The following is a 12,620-nucleotide window of genomic DNA, read 5'->3' on the forward strand; positions in this document are numbered from 1 at the left end:
GAAAAAAAAGGAAAAGAAAAAAAAAAAGAATCGTTAGAATAAGACTTCCTCGTAAAATAAAAAATCAGAAAATATGAAAATATTTTAGTCAAAGCTTCCATTTGTGGTACTGCTTCTGAAGATGAATCTTTAGCCCAGTCAATTCTTATTCAACAGAAGGAAAGTGTAACAATTTTATACCAGAATGAAAACTAGTAAGTATCTCATGATAGCAGGGTCAAGGTTAGGCGGTTTCTATCCTAACCCCTTAAGTGAAAGTAAGTACCTACTTGGCTTGTTCTCAACTTCTAGATAGACACTGGATTAAACTCCTTCTGTCCTTGACTAGTATTCACTAATAAGGCATGAGTGTAAGTAACACTGCTTATCTGGGCTACTGCCAGTAGTGGAGTCCCCAGTCACCCCTTCCCCAACCTTGATGAATCCTAAGCCTCATCTGGAACCATCAACACGGTAAAATTGTACTCACCCTTAACCTGCAAAGTATATTTTTTCCTGTTTAGGTCTCCCATTAACTTGCAAGGTGTATTGTTCTTGTTCCTGTTTTAGCCTCATATCTATTATGACATGCCAGGTTACACAGATGGATATGTAGCAATTGACTGAGAAGAGGAGAGGAGAGGGGAGGGAAGGGGAAGGGAGGGACAGGGAGGAGAGGGGCGGGGAGGAGAAGAGAGAAGATGGGAGGGGAGAACAGAAGGGAGGAAAAAGGAGGAGGGGGAGAGGAAGGTAGGGAAAAGCTGGAGAGGGGAGAGGAGAGGAGGGGTCTCTAATTTTTAAAAGTTTCATCTAACTTATTTTATAGGTGAGTAGATCAAAGGAAAACCTGCAAGGGCTGGTTCTCTCCTATCGTATTGACTCCTAGGATTAGGTAGTCAGGCTAAGCAGCAAGTGCCTTAACTGCTGCGCCATTTTTGCCAGCCCTAGAGTTCCAATATATAATAGTAGCGCCAACCTCAAGTTTTTCGATGAAAGGTTTCAAAAAATTAATTAACAGTCGGGCGTTTTGATGCACAACTCAAAGTGCAGGCGGATCTCTGAGAGTTCAAGACCAGTCTGGTCTACTTATCGAACGCCAGGCCAGGACTACAAAATGAAACATTGTCTTAGAAACAAAAAACAGAATTATAGACAAATCTTAGAAAACAAAACAAAACAAAACGTCGTACAAAATAATACATATTTAAACGCTGTGGTTCTATTTACGCAATATATATATATATATATATATATATATATATATATATATATTCAGAATGGGACAGGGGACGGCGATGATTAGGAAGCTAGGAAGAAATTCCTGGGACAGAAATGTTACATATTTGAATTAAGGTACACATATATTTACAGTTATCAAAACATCGAAACGAACAGCTGAGCTCTCCATTAGGATGTGGCCATATCAGTTACAAAGAGACGTGATTAATTTAAATGTTTCTTTTTTTTTTTTTTCTGATAAATCCAAACCCCTGCTATAAATCAAAGCACAACACACCGGATATGAGATTCAGTTAAGAAGGGAGAGCATAAAGCAGGAAGGGGCATGCCTATTACAGCACTAGAACGCTGGCCGCCGAAAGCCGGAGCGTCCCAGGAAAAGAAACCCGCGCGCTTCTTCCGGCACGCGCAAAACCGTCTGAGTGTCCTCTTCAAAAGGGTCCGGAGGGAAACGTCGCCACCGTGGCAAAGGACCGGGCAACAACTTGATTTCCCGTGCGGATGCTGGGGCCATAAGGCGCCTGGCGGTCGGCTGGTTGTGGATCGCAGGAGGAAGACACTGGGGCCGCCTTCCATCCGCTGCTACCATGATTCCGGTGTCGCTGGTAGTGGTGGTGGTGGGTGGCTGGACTGCCATCTACCTGGCCGACTTGGTGTTGAAGGTGAGGGCCTCAGGCCTAAGGTCCCAGCCGGCGCAGCAGTTTAGGGCTGGTGCGCATGGTCCTGTATTGCCCAAGGCCTTTCCTCTACCCCTAGCCAAGTTTCCTCCGGGGGCTGGAACCCGCTCCGCTGTGGTGCCTAAGTGCACCCTTCGTGGCGTATCGGTCCTGCGGAGGAAATAAAGCAAGGCAAGCTGCGGGAGGGGTGTGGTGGCCCGCGCCACTGACGCATTGCAGGCGCCAGGTTCCTGCAACTTAGGGTTCCTTCCCGAGAGGAGCATGTGGTGGGCTTGGGAGGCAGGGCTCAAAGGAGGAAAGAAACTGAAACATCCGCTTAGAAAAAAGCATTGATTTCCTTCTTTGTGCTAAGGTTAGGACCCGACAGACGCTGCTGGTGTTGGGATAAATTGAAATCAAATCGTGATTTAAATCACCGGTGTCAAACTCGAAAGTACACCGGCGTAACCGAGGTTCCGGTTAAAATTTACATCCTGATTCGGCAGGTCCGGGAGGAAAACTAAGATTCTGTATTTTCACTTCCTCTGCTTGCTACTGGTGCTGGTCCTCAGAAGGTGCTTTAAAGTAGCATGCTTAAGTAGCAAGAATTTAGATAGTTACATTTTCTATTACTTGAGTTCTAATTTACACCCTACTCCCGCTTCTTCAGTGACGACACACACCCTGGGCGTACAGTGCATTTTTTGAGTGTTGTGGGTGTTGGTATGGTAAGAAATTTCCACAGTTGTCTGAGCACATGCTTCCGACACCTTTAGAATGGAATGGGGGTGGGGAATACGAGCGTAGACATTCCCAAGGGTATAAAAATTGAAACCATGAGTACTAAACCTTCATTCTGTGTTCTTTTAAACAAAATGTGACCTGGCGTTTTGTCTTAGAAAACAATAAAATGAGCCCGGCACGGTGGCACATGCCTTTAATTCCTGAGCTCAGGGAGGCAGAGGCAGGCTGATCTCTGCCAGCCTGGCCTACAAAGCAGTCCAGCACAGCCAAGGCTACACAGAGAAACCCCGTCCCGAAACACCAAAAAAGAAAAAAAAAAAAAAAAGAAAGAAAGAAAGAAAGGAGAAAGAGAGAGAGAGAGAGAGAGAAAGAACAATAAAATGAAATAGCACCAGTGCTTCTTTGTCGTATTTAAACTTTGGAATGCCAGATCTATGAAGTGTAGTCCTTAGGAGGGCTAGGCTCTGCCGATTCCTAACCTTTGTGACCTTGGACAAATTATTACCTGTATCTCCATTTCTTGTCTTTTAATAGGGATAACAAAAGGAAGGATTGCCTGAATTTATGAAGAGGGATATATTAGTACATTTACATTATATACTATATCTGAGGTCTGATCACCAATAACACTTGGTCACTCATTAGAATGGCAGACTTTCGGGTCTCACCTCAGACCTGTAGAATCATAATCTGCAGCCCAACAAGATATCCCGATGATTTCTGTGCACTTTTGTTTGAGAATCACTGGTGCAATGGACTTGGTATAGTGCTTAGCAGCATGGGCCACAATGATTTGGTGATTAGGCTCAAAAGAAAAAGCCACATGATTTCTTCATTTTTCATATGTGAAAAAAATCCCAGATAAATAAATAGAACTCATAAGTCGGTCTCAGAGTGAAAGGGATGTGGCTTTAATTTCTGAGGCAGCCTTTGTCTTCATAAAAGCACCAACCACTGAGCAATAGCACTGACTCAAAGTATCTGTCTGGGGATGGAGAGAGATCTTGCCTGAAAAATATGTCTATGACTGTTTGGTCTGCTTGTATGTACATGTATTCGGTGCCTTCAGAGGACAGAAGAGATGTTGAGATCCCCCTGGAACTGGAGTTACAGATGTTTCTTAGTATGTGGGTGCTGGGATTTGAATCTGGGTCCTCTGCTTTTACTGGCTAAGTCCTCTCTCCAGTGCCTCAAAGACCTTGACTTTTCAGAACTTTCATCTTCTGTTGGTCTGCTGTTATACCCTTGATTTTTGTAGCACAGGTGTGTCAATCTCCTTTTCAAGAGCTGGAAAATAAGCAGACTTAACATGCCATCAGAAGACAGTAGAGACAATTATAGTTACTTCCATTCAGACCCAGGTCAGAGAGCTGAAATACAGCCTTCTAAGACAAATGGAGTTTTCATACAGATGGTCTTTAGTTAATACAGTACTTCCAGTGCTTTCTATAACTGCCTTGTTATTCACAGATCTACCTTAGCCAAGGACTGTTTATAAGCAGCTATCACTGTAACCCCCAGGGAAACTTAAGAGCTGCGACTGAAACCAAGGGGACATTAGATAAATTTTGTACTTTTGTCTGGTTTAACTTGAGGCTTGCATAAGTGAAAATAGAAAAAAAAATTGAAAGTAAGCTAGCTCTTCAGCTGACTCCACTAGGAGTGTAACAATTATCTCAAAAGACCTGTTTCCTTTCTGTGGCAATAAAATAACCTGTGCCATCCATTATGGTAGTTGTTAGATTAATGTGGTTACCTAGCATTTGCAAAAGCTTGTCAGAATAGAGATATGCTATGGGTATAATTTTCATACAACATTTCAAAGAATACTAGAAACAAGTGTCTCGGTGTTCTTATATTGATTGCACCTTAAAATTACACTTAGGATGTTACGGATCACAAACATGAAAATGAATCTTTTTTTAAAAATTTGGTTGCCAGACAGATTAAAATTGTATGTTGATGTTTGACGCACATATTTCTGTCTGGAACTCACTTTGTAGACCAGGCTGGCCTTGAATGCAAAGATCAGCCTGTCTCTGCCTCCCACATGCTGGGTCTCAGAGTGTGTGCCACTACCACCTGGCAAGGTCAGGATTTTTTGTAAGGGCTGGAATAGTAAGTATTTTAAGTTTATGGGTCACAGGATCTCCCTCACATATTCTTGGGTTTTGTTTTCTCCTTCAAGGAGATGAAGTTGAGACAGTATTTCTCTATGTGAGCTGGCTGGCTTGGAACTCACTAGGTCAATCATGCTGGCTGGTAGCTTTTGATACTTTTGTCACTCCTTCTCAGTGTAGTGATTACAGGCATACTCCACTGTGCTGGCTACTTTTGATTGTTGATTTACTGGGATTTAGAATCTCCATGGAAACAATTCTCTGAATGTGGCTGAAAGGGGTTATCTAGATTAGGATAATTAATTGAGGGAGAAAACCCACCCTAAATGTGAGAGGTACAGTTCCTCTGGGGTGGGGTCCTGGACTGGATAAAAACAGAAAAAGCGCATAAAAACAAGCTTTCATCTCCTTCTGCCTCTTGACTGTGAATGTAATGTGACCAATTGCCTCAACCACTTATCTCCTCAACTCCAGTGCTATATCTTCTGCTCCACAGTGGAACTATGAGCCAAATTAAACCTTTCCTAAAGTTTCCTTTTTGTCACAGTATCTAGACAAGTAACTATCATAACCATTATCCCCAGTAGTTGTCTTTTTTTTTTTTCTTAACTTCCCTTAAAAATTTAAAAACGATTCTTAAATTATGGGGTATAAACCAGATTTCACTTTTGGGCTATATTTCTCTGGATCCTAACCCAGCTACCTAGTTAATTGAAGACCTTTAATACTTTGAAGAACAAGTGTAAGGCTTTAAGATTATAAACATTTGGGTGATATTGGGATTGTAGCCCAGTTTGTGGAGCACTTGCCTTGCATGCGCTGGGCAAAGTCCTGGGATAGATCCCCAGCACTACATAAACCGGACACGGTGTCAGATGTCTGTAATCTCAGCACTTGGAAGATGGAGTCAAGAGGATCAGAAATTCAAGGTCATCCTCAGCTGTGTGGAAGCTAGAGGGCAGCCTGGGTTACATGAGACTATCTCAACAAATATTATAAAAAGTTATGCCACTAACATCTTGATTTCTTTTAGAAAGTTCTTATTTTCTTTAGTTTTTAACCTTTATTAATTTCTTTGTTTTCTTATGTTATGAGTCTATTCTTCAAACTGAGTGATGCTGAACTTTTCTTTCTCTTAGTCATCTGTGTATTTTAAACATTCTTATGAAGACTGGCTGGAAAACAATGGATTGAGCATCTCTCCTTTTCATATAAGATGGCAAACTTCAGTTTTTAATCGTGCCTTTTACAGTTGGGGACGGCGGAAAGCAAGGATGCTTTACCAATGGTACTTTTCATCTTCAATTTTTGGGTTAAATTAGTAATTTAATTAAATATGGCCGTCAGAGATAGCTTGTTAACAATTTCTATAATTTTTGGATCTGTTGAACGCGCGTGTGTGTGTGTGTGTGTGTGTACATATATATATGAAATTGTATCATTGTGCTTCTTGCAGACATTAAAAATCATGGCACATAAATATAGTAGTGCATACCTGTTATCCCAGAAGGACCAGGAGTTTGAAGCTATCCTAAGTTAGATTTCAAGTTCGAGGCCAGTCTGAGCTACATGAGAACCTTGTCTCAAACAAACAAAAAATAAAAAGGAGGAAGCTGGAGAAGTGGTTCAGCATTTAAGAGCATTTAAGAAAAGACCCAAGTAAAGTCTAAATTAAATAAATAGATGAGATACCTAAATAAATAGATAAGAAAATGTGTGGTTGTGTGTTTTCCGTGGTCTTTAGAATACCTCATAACCTAACAATTTCTTTTTTAAAAGATTAATTTATTTTTATTTTGTCTGTTTTGACGAATGTGTACAACCTTCATGCATTGCTCACAGGAGCCAGAAGGGTATCATATCCCCTGAAACTGGAGACATAGTTTTAAGCCAATATGTTGTACTAGGAAGTGAACTGGGGACCTCTGCAAGAGCAACCAGTACTCTTAACCTCTGAGCCATCTCTCTAGCTCCCCATAACAGGTTCATAGCTCAGAGAATTTTGGGTTAGTGAATAATGTGCTTTAAATGACTTTTTGTTAAAAATGAAGCTCAAAGTAGAAACAGCAGCAGATATCCCAAGAATCCCAGCACTCAGAAGAAGCCTGAGGCAGGAAAATTGATAATTTGAGGGAAGCCTGGACAACATAGCAAATTCTGAGCCACTCTGGGATACATAATAATCAATCTCTCTCTCTCTCTCTTTCTCTTTCTCTCTGTCTCTCTTTTTCTCTCTCTCTGTTTCTTTTCCTTCCCTTCTTTATATATACATATTATATCTTAATTAAAGAAAAGAATAAAAAAAAGACAAACTAGAAAAGGCACTTAAGATCCTTTGGATAATTTTTCAAGTTTTCATTTTTTTAAAAGCTTTTCACCTGAAAATAAAAAATATTATGGAAAATGTCTACTTACAAATACTAGGCCTTTATCCCTCTATTGCCTTGGAAATATGACACAGGTGATATTTTAACATCCTTTGAATTAACTCTCTGCTTCGTAAATATTTTCTAGATTTTAGGTTGAAGTTATCAATTTTAACATTATAAGTGAAGACAAAGGGTTATGGTTCAGAATTAAAGAACATTGTAAAAATTTTAAAATACATATATAAATAAAAACATACAAATGTAAGTTCCAAATGTATTTAAGCTAAATGTAAATAATTAAATAATCAAAAATCCAGAAATGATACAGTAATAAAAATAGGCAAACCTACAATTTGGTTCTTTGAAAAGACTATTAAAATTGAATAAGAAAAAAACAGTAACTAAAAGTAATAATTGAAAAGATATTACTTTGAATTCTGTGAACATTAAAACAAAAATAAGATTATTATGAATAATTCTACAACCTTAAATTTCACAACAGTACTTCATGAAAACTAACAGATTAGTCCTGGCCATAAAAAGTAATTTTAATTATGAAAACAATGGTATAACAAAACTATTAAATTTAATCCCTTGATATTTAAACTAATTTATCACAAAGTAAAGCTAAAATAAGATAAATAAGATGCAGACAATAGAATGGATGAAAATGAATGAATGCCCTAATGTTATGAGCATTCCTAGCCTAAAGAAGCTAAGTAATAAGGAAAAGCTTAATTCTTATTCAGAAAGGCAAATAGAACAGAAACCAGAAGCGTTGAAGAGAAGGAACAGGATGGGAGCCTACCATCAATGTCCTCTGAAAGACTCCACCCAACAGGGGATTGAAGCAGATGCTAAGACTCACAGCCAAACTTTGGACAGACTGCAAGAAGTCATAGGAAAGAATGGGTGGGATATAAGCATCCAGAGGAGACAGGAGCTCCACAAGGAGACCAACAGAGCCAACAAATCTGGGCCCAGAGGGTCCTGCAGAGACTGATGCACCAACCAAGGACCATGCATGGAGAGGACCTAGACCCCCTCCTCAGATGTAGCAGATAGACAGCTCAGTCTCCATGTGGATTTCCTAATAAGGAGATAATGTCTCTAGCATGGACTCTGTTGCCCCCTCTTTGATCACTTTCCTCTGGTGGAGGTGGGGTATTCCATTCCAGGCCACACAGGAAAAGAATTCAGGCAGTCCTAATGAGACTTGATAGGCTGGGGTCAGGTGGTAGGGGAGGAGGGGACTGGGGGGAAGTGGGAGGAAGGGTGGAACCAGAAGGAGACAAGGGAGGGGGCTACAATTGTGATGTAAAGTGAATAAATTATTTAAAAATTAAAAAGGGACATTCCTAACTATATTAAACACAAGCAAAACAGTGCTATATAAATGAACGAATAGAGAGGACCTCCCCAGCCCCTTAAATTGGGAATGATACTCAGGTTTTTTTCAGGTGTCAGAATACTGTATGTAATTTGTTAGAATTGCCTATAAGTCAGTCAGATAGTTTAGATAGGGCAAAAAGGATGAGCTATTGGTCATTTTAGCACTTGTTTAGGAGGTATGAAATGTGGCCCATCATTTACTTCGTCAGTCCATGCATTGTGAAGAATTGTACACTTATACCTTTGTTTTTGTTCTTGTTGCCAGGTTCAATTTCGGAATGGTGTTTGGCGTGATTGCCATGTTCAGCTCTTTCTTTCTCCTTGGAAAAACACTGATGCAGACTTTGGCACAAATGATGGCTGACTCTCCCTCTTCTTATTCCTCCTCTTCTGCCTCTTCCTCTTCCTCTTCTTCCTCTTCCTCTTCCTCTCTTCACAATGAGCAGGTGTTGCAAGTTGTGGTAAGTACGCTCTTTTTTGCTTTAAACAACTGCTGAAACATATATTTTTTTGGCTAGTATAGCTAAGATGATTAAAGCAAACATTAGAGTAAAAGGTCTTATACTTTTCAGATTATATACTTAATAAAAATTATTAATATAAGATTAGCAGAAATTGGTGCAGTATTTGATGGCAGTGTTAATAACTGTAGCAGAATCTACATGAACCACTGATAAGACAGGCAGCCATTACAGATTCCCCTTAACTCAGGTTGTATTTTTAAGATATGGAATGAGTATTTCATTCAAGGAGTTAGCATGCTGACTTGAGATCTCTGTAAAATATAAGTAATTGAATCTTAACCCCATGCAGTGCCCTGTTTTTTTTTTGTTTTGTTTTTGTTTTTGTTGTTTATTTATAGTTTTCAGAACTTAATCTTCTTTCAAATAACAGTATAAGCCTGGTGTTGGGGGTAAAAATACAAGACATTTTTGAGTGATCACTGTGATTTCTCTAAAACCAAATCGTAATCTGTAAGCTCAACTAGCCCAGTTCTTGCTGTATAGCCCAGTCTGCCTTCAAAGGCATCGATTTTGTCCTGTCTCAGCCTCACACGTACTGAGATTTCAAACACGAGTCAAAATACTCATGTCGTGGTTTCTTTTTCTTTCTTTCTTTTTCTTTTTTAAGGTTTCTTTTCTTTCCTTTTCTTTTTGAGACAGGGTATCTCTGTGTAGCCTTGGCTGTCCTGGACTCACTCTGTAGACCAGGCTGCCCTCAAACTCCCAGAGATCCACCTGCCTCTGCCTTCCCAAGTGCTGGGATTACAGGCCTGCGCCACCACACTTGGCTTATTTATTTTATGTGTGAGTGTTTGACATGCATGTGTGTGTACTACATGCATGTCTACCAATGAGGTCTACCCAAGGAGGTCAAAAGGGAGCATTGATTTTCCTGGAACTGAAGTTACAGATAGTTGTGTGTCACCATGTGGATGCTGGGAACCAAATCTGGGTCCCTCACAAAAGTAATAAGTACTCTTATCTGTTGATCCATCTCTCCAGTCTCCACCTTGTGATTTCTTAATGGGAAAAAAATGCTGGGTTTTACTCCTTTGGTTTTAAGCTATTATAGTAATTTTTTCTTTAAATCACATATGTATGCTTATATCTTATCTTTTAAGAATCCCAGGGTTCAAAAGTACAACATCATGCATGGAAGCCAGATGCTCTACTACTGAGCTACAGCCCCTGCATCTTCAGTTTGCAAGAGGGCTTGACATTGGCTCACTTTTGCTTTAGAGTTTTTCAACTTTTATTTATTTATTTTCATTTTACATTTTTATACTTGTAGTTTCCGTTCCATGAGTTATGAATGTTGTTTTTAATAATAATTCTTATTAATGGGACATTTAAGATACAAGAACATTTTTTTTTATAAAATGAAATCTTATCTCTATGATCTCTGCTAAATTAAGCCAATCTGGAAAAATTTACAAGTAACTTATAGAAAATAATATAGGATGGTCATACCTCTTTCTTAGAGGTTGAGATGATTTGTCTGTTGAAGCTGCTGCATAAGACACAATTTATTTCTTCAGTAAATATTTCATGAGTGTGTCCTGCCTACTGACCATGTGCTGGGTCCCAGTTAACTGGGGAACAAAACCCAGTGCTCACATTCATGAAATGTTTAGTCTAGAGGATGAGATGCTATGATTGTTATTTGATTAGACATTATACAAGGTTCTGTGGATAAAAGCTAATTTAGGTATAGAACTCTAAACTTGTCAAGATAGGATAATCAAATACTTTCTCCTAAGTTGCCAAATACACATGGACTGGACATTGCATATGTAAATCTTACCTAATAGTTTTCATAACTCTTTTATAATTATTATTGTATTGAAAAAAATGAGCCCTTTTTTTGGACTTAAAGGGGGAAATGTTAGTATAATGTTCTTGTGGAATGTATACAATTTACCCTTGTTCATTCACATGCTGATTTCTCTACCCCACTATCTGGTATCAATTCGGACATTGCATTGGGATGCTTATTCTAAGCATCACCTGTCTCAAGTTTGTGTAAACATGCTACCAGTTTGTTCTCTGTATTGCCAATAAAAGCAACCAGCCAATGCTGAGCAATGGAGAGAATAGGGTGAGACTTGGTCTAGAAGGGAGGAGAAAGAACCAAGTGGGAGGAGAGTCTAGGAATAGAGATCCGTGAGGAGAAGGCTTGTAAACACCAGGAGAGGTGAACCGGACCTACGATATGACTAAAAAGCAAGTATAATGTGGTAAATCTGAATGGGAGGAAGCTATGCAGGCTTGGAGGTTTAGGATGGAGTAATTATTGGCCAGCATTGTGCTCTAGGTTAATTAAATAAATCCTAGTCTCTGTGTGGTGATTTGGGTGTAGAGCTGGTTGAGGAATAACTGCTTAACTGAAAGATAAATCAATATTAAATATTAATCATCAACAACAGTAGGCATATTATAAGAGAACAGTATGGGAAATAGATAAAATGGGAGATATAGGTAATATGTACACCATGAAAGACCTTTTCTAGAAAGTTTTTGTTTTACTTATGGATTGGAATTCTGTGCAAAATTAGACAAAGTAAGTTAGATCAAAGATAGGAGAGATCATTTATGAGTACAGTTGGGTTGGTTCATATTAGAAATAATAAGGAGGGCTGGAGAGATGGCTCAGAGGTTAAGAGCACTGGCTGCTCTTCCAAAGGTCCTGAATTCAATTCTCAGCAACTACATGGTAGCTCACAACCATCTATAATGAGATCTGGTGCACTTTTCTGGCCTGCAGGCAAACATGCAGGCAGAATACTGTATAAATAATAAATAAATAAATCTTTAAAAAAAGTAGTAAGGATCTAAACTAAATTTGTGGCAAAGAGAATGAAGGCCACTGAGAAGCTACCAATGTAGAAGATGGTCCTACACCCATGCACATAGTGGCAACACTAAGAGGCTTCAATGGGTTAAAAAAAAAAACAGATAAAGTTGGGAGGGGAAATATTGGTAGAATAAGGGAGGAGTTGGAGGATTGAGAAGGGATGGTGGATGTGATGAATACACAATATTTATATTATGAAATTCTCAATTTTTAAGGCGGATAAAAGAGAATGAAGGTGATGGCTTTCTATTTTGATTCTCAGACAGTGATTAATTTAATATGAAGCCTGAGAGTACAGAGACAGTTTAAGGATGACTCTTTTGGTTATATAAGTAGTTAATTTTCAATAAAGGAGATTGAAAAGGAAGCCCATTTAGGCAAAATCTGATCATTAACCTGTCTGCTTGCTCCAGTTCTAATTGGCAAATTGTCATTTAGACAAATTATTCTTCTCTTTACGTCTCAGTTTATTCAGCGTTTATAACGATACTAGGTGGCCTGTGCTTTGAACTATTAAAAAGCAGAAGCCCCATAGCCTACCATGTGTATTTGCGTATAATTTTAAAAATGCCTTGTCTCTTGTCTTTGATATAAGCCCTTGGAGCTGAAGGAACACACTTCTGCTTTACTCTCTTATTCCCTGAAGCATTATTCCCTATTAATTCCCACAGCCCTGGCTGTGTGTGAGTGTTCCGCATTCAGTGTTCTGGTACATCTAATACTCTGTAATCATGTCAGCGACAGATGGTCATCTTGTACTGCTG

The 12,620-nt window shown here is 39.2% G+C and overlaps 1 protein-coding gene across 2 annotated transcripts in view; it reads left to right on the forward strand.

Moving 5' to 3' along the window:
- The first annotated feature begins 1,619 nt into the window (after positions 1–1,619).
- Positions 1,620–12,620, forward strand: part of Mbtps2 (membrane bound transcription factor peptidase, site 2) — a 50,104-nt gene continuing 39,103 nt past the window's right edge. Inside the window, exons 1-3 of one of the 2 annotated variants that reach the window (XM_060375624.1) lie at positions 1,623–1,880; positions 5,878–6,026; positions 8,765–8,960. In XM_060375624.1, the coding sequence (XP_060231607.1) occupies positions 1,806–1,880; positions 5,878–6,026; positions 8,765–8,960 (420 nt within the window). In that variant the 5' untranslated portion in view covers positions 1,623–1,805. Of the gene's footprint in view, positions 1,881–5,877; positions 6,027–8,764; positions 8,961–12,620 lie in introns of both variants that reach the window. The other variant, XM_060375625.1, reaches the window with a different exon arrangement.

The sequence above is a fragment of the Meriones unguiculatus genome, chromosome X (assembly GCF_030254825.1).
Source record: "Meriones unguiculatus strain TT.TT164.6M chromosome X, Bangor_MerUng_6.1, whole genome shotgun sequence".
NCBI classification, from domain to species: Eukaryota; Metazoa; Chordata; class Mammalia; order Rodentia; family Muridae; genus Meriones; species Meriones unguiculatus.